General features: G+C 40.1%; 1 protein-coding gene and 1 long non-coding RNA gene across 2 annotated transcripts; one reads left to right on the top strand and one right to left on the bottom strand.

Moving 5' to 3' along the window:
- The first annotated feature begins 3,766 nt into the window (after window positions 1-3,766).
- LOC122886042 (FAST kinase domain-containing protein 3, mitochondrial-like) lies at window positions 3,767-8,915 on the top strand. Its single transcript, XM_044217909.1, has 10 exons — window positions 3,767-4,111; window positions 4,299-5,292; window positions 5,547-5,697; window positions 5,862-6,049; window positions 6,346-6,514; window positions 7,052-7,137; window positions 7,322-7,493; window positions 7,781-7,850; window positions 8,045-8,159; window positions 8,480-8,915. The coding sequence occupies exons 2-10, from the start codon at window positions 4,420-4,422 to the stop codon at window positions 8,576-8,578; spliced, it is 1,923 nt and encodes a 640-aa protein (XP_044073844.1). The 5' UTR covers window positions 3,767-4,111; window positions 4,299-4,419; the 3' UTR covers window positions 8,579-8,915.
- Window positions 8,916-9,702: 787 nt separating this feature from the next.
- On the bottom strand, window positions 9,703-10,469 carry LOC122886043. The gene is made up of 3 exons (XR_006380241.1): window positions 10,332-10,469; window positions 10,027-10,215; window positions 9,703-9,925 (listed from the first exon to the last, which is right to left on the bottom strand). It is a non-coding gene; the product is annotated as an uncharacterized LOC122886043 (long non-coding RNA).
- Window positions 10,470-10,815: the final 346 nt, after the last annotated feature.

A 10,815-nucleotide genomic window follows, 5' to 3' on the forward strand; every position in this document is an offset into this window, starting at 1 on the left:
CATTATTTGGATCATAACAATCTGCAGACACTTGGAATAGACCAGCTGACCAGTTATCTAGAAGAATAAAATGTTACTTTACATAGAGATGAAGATAAGGAGTTAAACTTTAAGGTTCCAAAGAACCAGGTACAGATCTGGTCTACTAAGGTCTAATTTACATCACTTGAATTGCCAGAGGAATTTGGATTGTTCAAGGGATCTCTGACAGAATCTCCTCCTGCAGTACCATATTTGTACACAAGCAGAGAGTAGAGAAGAAAACACATAACTACATGGTGTCTGTGCTTGGCCCTCAAGTCTTGCCCTCAAGTTTGGCAAAGTTTTATTCAATTGCTTTTATAAATGCATTTCTTGTAACCTCTTTTTAGAGGATTATTCCATTGCTTTAAAGGCAGAACTATAAAGAAAAAGCCAAATTCAAAACATAAGACTGGAAACACTTTTACATTCTTAGTTCTCAAGACACATTTACAAGATAAATTCTAGCTACATAAAAGTGCTTGAGCTTTCTTCACATAGCTTTGATAGAGTTAATAGTGAATTGTACCCAGCAGCAATGGTGGAATGTAACTAGCTACATTTACTCAAGAAGTGTGAGTAAAGTTGAGAAGAACAACATTGAGATACTTTCTTGAGTGCTTTACTCTATATACTGTATACTTTAATTCCATTACATTTCAGAGGGAAATTATATGACAGCTATAGTTACTAGTTACTTTGCCGATTAAAGGTGCCCTATGAAGATTTTGACTGCTATGGAGCAATGTTTTTAAGAGTGGGCCCCTGTTTTGTTTGTTATCATGCATCGTACACAAGGACATTCTGCCAATGGATTCATGCTATTCCACTGATCTACAGGTGGCAGTAATGTGCCAAGAAATGCAGCAATGTGCCAGTAAAGGCAGGGAAGAAAAAAAAACGCAAGCTAGCAAATATGGCTGTAAACAATGCAGGTTTAAAAAAAAAAACAGGCTTTGCGAAATGTTTTATGACCATTTGCATTCAAGTTGTTAGACTTCAACGATACACACGATGAGTTTAGAGACACTAATACTGGTAACACTGAATGTTAACAGAAACTTTGTTGACGCAAACCACTGGGCACCTTTAAGGTTTACATTCAAAACCTATTATCAGTTAATAAAATATGATGCATTATAACAGATTAAACTACCCAACAGTATATAAAAAAGTAGCAAAATTAGCTCCCTCTCGTCACCACTGTCGCCTCACAGCAAGACTGGCCATTCTGCTTCATCATGAGTAATTTTACTTTTGATACTTTAAGTACATTTTGCATGAGTAAAGTTTTGAATGCAGATAAATGAGTAAGTAAGTAAAAGCCTTTACAAATTCAGTGATTTTACAGGTTAAGACATCAACCCTTCAGCAGTTAATAAGCCTTTTTTAAACAGAATCAGAGCTGCTGGGAACATGGGAAGTGCTGACTGTGTGAAAACCTAATAACTCCTTTATTTATTAGATGCTGTGATGTTTTTAGAATTTGAACTGAAGCTTAACATGGTCCACCAGCGTTAAGCTTCAACAACATCGGTGACGTGAGGCAAGAGAACTAATTTGACATCTTCTGCCAAGTTTTTCAACATTTTGTAAGTTTCCAACACTAGCACAAGGAAGTTCTTTTTATCTTTATAATATTTGTTTAAATGTCTAGTGTTTGTAAATTCAAAAGTGCATTTCTGTCACAACAAGCTGGAACATACAGTAGGTACTTAGTGAAATGATTATGATTTATGATGATGAAATGGGTTGATTTAGCTCGAGAAAGGTATTGTTTGAGTTTGCATTGCTTGTAAAAATGTATTTCTGATTGAAGAAATTATGCTGCCTGTTTAACTATTGACTACTGCAACACAAATGTATTTTCTCACGAAACGAAAGCTGACATAATTTTTACTCACTCTTCCACTTCCCTCACTCAGCACACACACAGAGACACACAGCCAGAGTGACTATTCGGTGTGATTCATCAGCATTACCGGCAGAACAGTAACTTTATTATAACAGATCTTATCTAGTCTGCCCTGCTCACCATTTGAAAGCTCCAGGTCTTTTTACTCTTTCTTCTTTGTCCAACTCGTGTCCAGAGGGCTTGTGGTGTTGCAAAGAGATATGAAGAGAACCAGCCAGATGGGTAACACACACACAGACAGACACACAAACACACACCCACACAGATTGTCTTGGAGATATGGGGTGCAGATTACTTTTGGATCAGCTTTCATACAGAACTCTGTGTCTCACAAGTCACACACATAAACACAGAGCACTCAACACAGACACATAGCTTTTCTAACAGAAGCACATTCCGGTATTGACCTTCTTAAACTCTAATATCAGAATCTATCCTCATCATAAAAATCCCTCCTTTTTAGGGCCTGCGTTTCTGTGTTTGAAGAACAACAGAGGGCTCCATTTCACGAAGAGTGATGCGCTTCAATGAATTAACTGCGACCTTGATTCCAAACAGATCAGCCCAAGTACAACCTCAATAATTAACACAAGAAAAAACCTAAACAATGTAAAAGCAAACTCTGCATTTGAACTGATTTCAGACACAGTGCATATCACAGCAAAAGCTGTGTATCACTGAATAAAAAGTAGTGATTTGTCATTTGTTTGACAAATGATAGAATTTCCAGCTTATGTGATTCCATTATGGTGCTCTGTATTGGATGGAGATCTTTCTGACTCATGTTGAATATAGGTTCTCTGCTGTTACTGTAACATGCCCACTAACAGCCTGTTTCCCCGTTAAATGTGGATAAAATTAAGCTCAGCTGTGACTTGAGGCAATGTGAACTATGTGGCAAGTCAGTTTGTTTGTATATAGCACCATCTTGTGGCAATTGATAAAAGCTGTTAATGGGCACTGCCTACAAGACCAGGAGGGGGAAGATGAAGTTGAAGTCAGTAATGCTATTAAGCAAATTATGATTCACTCTTTAAAGGAAATAACACAAATCCAAGTGACTACACATTCAAAAAAATATATAAGCCTTTGTATCAATGAAAATCTGAATAATTTAAATAAACTGAAAAGGTCAGGTTAATCAAACTGTTTAGATGCTAACAGTTGTGCAGTTTTCTTTTGAGTGTATTTTATTTTTACAGAGGAAAAAAGTCTTTAGTGTGTTTTGAATGGCTATTTGAAGAGTAGCTTAAAGGTCATGGTGCCTCTTTCATGAGGTCACTCTTCATGAAGGGTTTGTAAGTTGGAACTAATGGCTTTATCAAATACTTTATAGATCAGTTTTGAGCTATTATTATGAACAACTACTTGGCTGCCAGATTGTGAAAAGTCCTCTGGCAGGTGTTTATCCTTCATTCATAAGGAAGACTCGCTAATGGATAGCAACTTATTAACACTCAGAACTGCAGACCTTTGGCTTATTTGGAAATGTGAAAAACACAAGTATTTATTAATGAATTACCAACATTAATAACCGTATTATTACCAAACATAAATGATAAATATTAGGGAATGTCACAACCTTGCAACCCAAGATGTTGTTCTTATTAACGGATTATACTATAACTGATCTATCAAGCATTTGTATGATTTATTAACCATTAAAAGAAAGGAACAACTGATGGATATTTTATAGGTTGATTCCAGTATTTTTAGACTTTTACTACTTTTAGGTCAATAAATAAATATTGAGCTATATTCCTGAAATCCAATTGATTTGATTCATTTAAGAGACTTTTTAATTGTTATTGTTTTATTTATTTATTTAATGCATCATATGAATTCACTTTTTTGGAGAGCGATGTCACTAAAGTTATGACATTAACGATTTAGTGCTGTTTAATGAAGATGATAGGCCTGTGACAAGATCGTATGTGGCCACATCTGGACTGTAGTCTTTCCTGCACTTCCTCCTCGCCAGTCCGGAGTGGCACGGCTCGGCCAGTCAAAAAGCACGTGAGTGCATATGCGCAGCCAGCCTGCAGTATACGGTTTGACCACAGAATGGCAGCACGTGTAAACACATGGAATCTTACACAACCTATTACCAAACGCTGAAGGCGAGTTCTGTAACATGTCGCACCCACTCTCCATGATACTCCTGTCCCGCTGAAGGTAAGTCGTCTGCAGTCCTAAAGACAGTGTTAAGCTGCTTAGCGCAGAGATTTGATTTAAGTTTCATTCACACCAAAGTGTAAAACCATGGAAGAACAAATCCGCTATAGCCTATTCATTTTAAAGTTGACAGTTACCTTGTGTATCTGTTTCTTTGTTAAAGTATTTTATGTTTCTCTTTCTTCAGCTTGTCCGTTGAAATCACAAAGTTAAGCCCTGTGTGTAAAAGCATGGAAATGCACTGACAGGGACTGTCTATATGGTGTTCTGAGACACCAAGAAACGGCTGTTACATCACTGAGACAACAATGAAGTCCATCGCCTGTATCTCCTCGTCTGTCAGAGCGGCGTGTCAGCAGACCTCGGCTTGTTTTCCTCTAAATCATGGTCTACTTCTTTGCAGTCCAGTGGGCAGATGCTCTAATGTGGATTTTGCCAGCAAAATTGTAGTTGCGCAACAACCGTGCGTAACCGGTGTGCGTACTTTCCATGGTACGAACGTCAACACAGCAGTGGTCCAGCAGGTGAGTGCAGCCCCTCTCCCTACCCCGGTGCCCATACCAGGGAAAAGAGAGGATGAACTGACCATGTACCAGCTTGGCAGACGCATGCCACATGCAAGACCAGCCCCACACATCTCTCCATACAGCCCATACACCAAACCACAGAGCAATGCAGCTGCACCAGTCAATATCCAGTCTCTGTTTGAAGGGGAGGTGATCCCCGAGCTGTGCTCCAGACTGGCAGACTTCTCCAGCAATGACAGGGCAGAGGGACTGGCCACTTTACTTGGAGCATGTGTTGAATTTGGCTTGGAGGTCCACAGCCCTCTAGTCCTCAGACTGATAAATGAGTCCCTGGAGCTCGTCTCCAACAGGGACATCGGGGTGGCACAGCTCTGCCACCTGGGTGAGATGGCACACGCCCTGGAAGGCCGCCAGTCAGCCATGGTGACAAAGGTCCTGGACTCTATAGGTGCTACTTTAGAAGAGGATGTGGTCTCTCCCAGCGAGGCTGCCAGAGTCTACTCCCTGCTGGCTCTGTGTTACGATCCTGCCAGCCAGCAGCAGGCATTCATGCTGTCCACTTTGCACAGACACACACAGAGGCTGGTTCACCGGCTGAAAGCTAGTCAAGTCAGCGATATACTGCAGTCCCTGTTGACGTTACAGCAGAGACAGGTAGGTAGAGCAGCCACTCCTCAGCTTGTCTTTGATTTGTGATGTAGAATGAGATTTCACACTTGTTAAGGTTCTGTGCAGTAGGTCTCTTAAGGGACACTATGAATGTTTTTCTGTCTCTTGAAGCACCACCCTGTAATTAGATTTTTTACACTGACAAGTTTAGAACAAAACAAATGTAATGGTATAGATCTGTCCCGCTATGTAAAGTATTATCAGAGCCTGGGACATTAACACTGATATTTGTTTCACAGGCCATTTCCCTGGTGCTGAGGCTGAGTCACAGAGCATCGCGGGTCTTTAAAGCTTTTAGTGACAATGCAGTAATTAAGGTGCTCTCTGCGCTGATGAATCTGGGACAGCATGATGAAGAGCTCCTGGCTGCTATGGAGAAACACCTACCAGGTGTGGTTTCCTCAACTGGGTTTAGGGAAACTTGTCCGGATAAACTGGATTCTTTATGCCTTGTCTATTTTTAGTCACAAGGATGTTTGTGCTGTACGGTGGCAACTATGTGAGCATGGGAACATTTTTAAGTTAATCCTGAAGTTCTGTGCTGTGTGTGTCAGGGAGGCTGGGGAAGTGTGATCCGGAGCTGATCAGCACCGTCATGGAGTACTGTCTGCAAATGAAGTGCCGCTCTGAGCCAATCTTCGAGGCCGCGGCTGAAAACTTTGTATGCCATGCTGAGAGGCACACCACCCTTCAGATAGCCAAACAGATTGTTGCCATGGGGAGACTCAACTATCTGCCACAGGTGAGGCCTGTTTATAATGTTGTAATACTGTATATAAATCAAAAGACTATGAAATGGAATGAGTAGTGAGTTTAGCATATTGAAATAATTGAGGGATAATCTTTTAGTTTTAGAAAAATCAAAGGACATTTTTAACTTAAGAACTATATTACTAATCTGGACAGTCCTTGACCCTAAATTTGTTATTACCCCTTCCAAAAGTTCAGATCATTTCTTAAAGTAGGAGTACCAATACTACACCATACTTCATTATTAGTAAAAATGATGTTCTAATTATTCTCTCATTTACTCCTAAGTGCTCCAGTCAGATGTTTAAGAAGCTGGAGAGCATTTTGTCGACAAGGTTTTCCCAGTTCCAGCCTCGCTCCCTGATAGAGGTGTTGCACGCCTGCATCCACCTGGAACGCTTCCCACTCAACTACATGTCCAAAGTCTTCAGCCCGTACTTCCTACAGAGGCTGCAAGGTATGTGCAGTATACATAAGGCTGCTTACGGGGAGAGAAGAGAGGTAGAGAGACAGTTGGTCTCACTGTCCATTCATGAGGTGTTTCTTTATTTCCGGTCTGAGGAGGATTCAGAAAGGATGCACGCATAGTTAAGTTGAATAGTGTCAGGGTCAGTCGTGTCCTTCGCTGCTTGTTGCTTAAATAAAGAGGCACAGCGTAAATTCTGTCTTTGCAAAGTTTATGTTTTTGTTGATCTCTATGTTAAAACCTCTATGTGTCAAAAAAAGTGACCATTATAGGCATTATTAAAAGTAGACTTTATGACAGGACACTTGTATAGGATTGCATTACATTGTGTGATTGTTGACAGGTGTGTCACTCCACATATAGAACTGTGCATAAAAGATTGTGTAGTATTTTTTGCTGTTCGTCAAAGATGAAAAGCTGTCATACAGAAGTTATTCATTCACAGCACATCTCAGTGTATGTAATATACAGTATGTGTAATAGGCTATGTAATGTCTGTGATGTAAGCTGTCCTTGTCTGTCCTACAGCACAGGGGGAGCCACTGGACACAAAGGCACTGGGACAACTGACACAGCTCCATCTCTCCACCTCATTAGAGTGCACTTACTACTGGGTGAGCATCACACAATCTAATACGTTTTGGAGTTTTCAAAGTTTAAATAGTGCTTATTCACTGAGTGCCAGAGTATTTACAGTAGTTGCCCAAGTAAATTTAGGGTAAGCAATGTGTTTTCATTTTGATTATAGAAGAATGATTGATAACAGTAATGAATTCTCCTTAATGTCTTCGTCATCAGGGTCCCAGACTGCCCTACTTCCTCCATGTGAAGAGGTTTTCCTCTGTGGACCAGGCCTTTGAGATACCAATGGAGAGTCTCTTGTACAAAGAGGTCAAAGGGCCACTTACACAGCTGCTGGGGGGGAAGTTTTACTCCACCAGAATCATTACTCACAGTGGATATACTATAGGTAAGAAATAGCCATACAAATATACACAACTATATGATCAAACTGGGGAAATATCAGTTTAATGCAACCACTGAAGCAAAGGTTAAGGTACATAAAATCAATATCGACTTTATTTGCCAAGAACATATTATTGGAACATTTTATGTGTATGTCTTCAAAATCCAATAAGAATCAACCATGTGGCTCATTTAGTCAGCGGTTAACCGAAACTCCACGTTGTATTGCACCTTGTTACTCCTGCTGTACTCACAGACACCATGTTGGGTTTTTTTCACTTTCCTGTCCAGATGTGGAAATATGCCTGGATGAGACGGGATGTGTTTTGCCTCTGTCTCAGTGGGATCACACTTACAGAAGGTAAGACCCACATTCTGCAGTGCTGTGGCAGGTGCAGTTAGATTTTCTTCAAAATGTAAATAGTGGGTGAGAAAGTATAGGTATGTGAAATTCTCATCCAAATGTACGTAAATATAAATATCAGACTGGCACACCATGAAATTTGCACTTAAGTGATTATTTGAACTTTTCCTTTATGTCTTGTCCACGTGTAGGATGGTACTGTGTTTGGATGGTCAAAACCGTTTCTGCAGGAACACACAGCACCTGCTGGGGAAGGAAGCCACTAAAAGGAGACACCTCCGCAGGATGGGCTATGAGTTGGTGCAGGTATGCTTGAGAAAATTTGTTGACATTGTGAACTGATTTGTTGTAAAACTAGATCATTGCATTTAGGCCCCACAGCTTTGCTAATTTGCCACTTTGTCTTGGTAAACTCTGAAGTTTACTAGTTATCCAATATGTTTCAGCTAACTTGCATTTATATCTGGTTGAAGTGGTTTTGTGACTTTTTAATGAGCTCTACTGTAAGAAACATCAGTCAGTAACATTGACATATTGACAGGTTTACTCATCAATGCATGATATCCAAGGAAAAGTTGGTTGTCAATAAAATGCCCAACAAGATCTTTGCTCCTTTTCTCTTCCAGATCCCTTACTTTGAATTTGAGAAGCTGAGAACTCAGGAGGAACAGGTCCAGTATCTTCACAACAAGATATTTTCCACCATCTTCAAGTTTAGTCACTGATCTTAGTCGACTAAGTTCAACCAAAGATTCCTCAGTGACTTTTATTGGTTGATCCTTATGTTGCTGCGCAAATAAACCAACCTTCCAATAAATTGTATGGACATTTAGCTGAGTGATGCACTCTTGGTTTGTGCAATTCGAAGAAGATACAAGATGTGGCAGAAAATGGACAGCAGTTTTGTCTGTGATATTTAGCTTCAGCACATACATATCCAAATGGGAGGATACTAATCTGACTGTTTGGAAATAAAGCAGAATAAAACATTTCACAGGCATATGATGTGCCCAATAACCAAGGCATAAGTTACTTTAAAATAAATATATGACTGCTCTGGCATTTTTGTTTGTTTCCATGTTCCCTTAGTTTTTTGTCATTCTATGAAACGATGTACCATGTTTTGAGCATCAAAGTAAAAAAATGTCAATCAGAATCAGAAATGGAGAGTTTTACAAGGATAGTTTTACAAGGATAGATGTTTAACACTAAGCCATCTGATATCAAAGCTGTCTGGATGTGGGTAGTCTTTTAAAGATTTTAAAAAAGATGAATAAAATCGCATCCCTTGAGGGGAAAATGCAGCTGCTATAGAGGGGTTGACTTAGCAGCTGAAATACTACTTCCCTGGTCATTTGTGTGACTATATATCTTATATTTGCACCTGTATTCTGCGGTTAATTTATTAAGTTGTTAAATGGACATGATAGGGACTATTTATGTCATTAATATGAATACAAAATATAATATGTAACTAATCACAAGGCTGGATCACAAGACTTGACATTACAGAGTCCTTCTCTGTTATTCAGTGCTATTCCCCCATATGAACAAATTTATGAACTCCACTGCTGATAAAGCACCTAACCATATACAGACACTTACAGAAAAACTTTTTTTTAGTCCTGAAGTGCCCTTCTGAAACATTTTTAAAGCAAAATACTAAAATAAGTTTTAGGGAGGGTATGGATAGAGGGGGGAGCGGGGAGAGAGAGCAAAGCTGTTGAGTGAAGGAGCAAAGTAGACAGCAGCCCTGAAGTACACCCATCTTTGTAAAATTGATTCAACTGTTACTAGTTATTTTGCAATACGCAGCTGTGATCATAAATCTTCTCTTCAATACTTATTCCAGGGAGGCATTGCCATCCTTATGTATGGATACATGTGACTGACAGACACCTCTCAAAAATGATTGTCTGGCTGGTGCAGCGGTAACAGATTTATTAGGGACACAGCAGAAAGCAAGCAGAGACCAGTGATGGTGAATTACTTACCGAGTCATAGTCACAGCGCCCAGGAAAAAGGACAACTCCAAGCAAGGCCACCACGACCAGCGAACACATGTCAATGGCCTCGAACACATGTCAATGCATAATACTTCAATGCAGGAATATGCAAAGTAAATGAGCAGAAAGCTGCAAACATAGTAAAGCAAAGTTTCTTGGAGACTCACCTGCAGTAACGAGCTTGATACCGACCTCCCTGCCAGGCTTCTGATCTGGGAATCGCCAAGCCGAAATCAATAAGCTCTGTCTTCAATGATACATCAGCATGATGATGTATCTAATTTAAAGGCCTCATCAAACCGGACTATGTTGTGCTTATCCAGTCCTTGGTTCATGAGGTTTTGCAGCATCACCACCTGTAAAATAAAAAATAAATAAATAAATAAACAGGTCCGGGTCAGCGGTAACACTATAAAATAAATAAATAAATATATATATATATATATATCCTATTTTAAATTCCCCCTCTCACCCCGTGGGGTGGCATGTGTCATCCTCAAGCTCGGGTCCTATACCAGAGGCCTGGTTTGAGGGTTCTGCGCAGTGTCTTAGCTGGTCCTAGGACTGCACTCTTCTGGACAGAAACTTCAGATGTTGTACCTGGAATCTGCTGGAGCCACTCTCCCAGTTTGGGGGTCACAGCCCCCAGTGCTCCACTGTTGCTTTTACTCTCCACATCTCTTCTGGCTCCTCCTTCAGCCCATGGTATTTTTCAAGCTTGAGTATTATATATATATATATATATATATATATATATATATATATATATATGTACGGACGCCCACAGGTGACCGGGATTTTGCTCGGTTTGCCTGGCCAGTACCTGCCTTAAAGTCTATACGATCTTTATCTTGCTAACAACGTTGGCTAACTGGCTCAGATGTCTCCAGCGTTGATGTTATGCATGCGCAGGCTACACGGTTTAAGCAAATTTTCCAGTCGATGCACGAGCGTCT

The sequence above is a fragment of the Siniperca chuatsi genome, linkage group LG12 (genome assembly GCF_020085105.1).
Source record: "Siniperca chuatsi isolate FFG_IHB_CAS linkage group LG12, ASM2008510v1, whole genome shotgun sequence".
Taxonomy (NCBI): Eukaryota; Metazoa; Chordata; class Actinopteri; order Centrarchiformes; family Sinipercidae; genus Siniperca; species Siniperca chuatsi.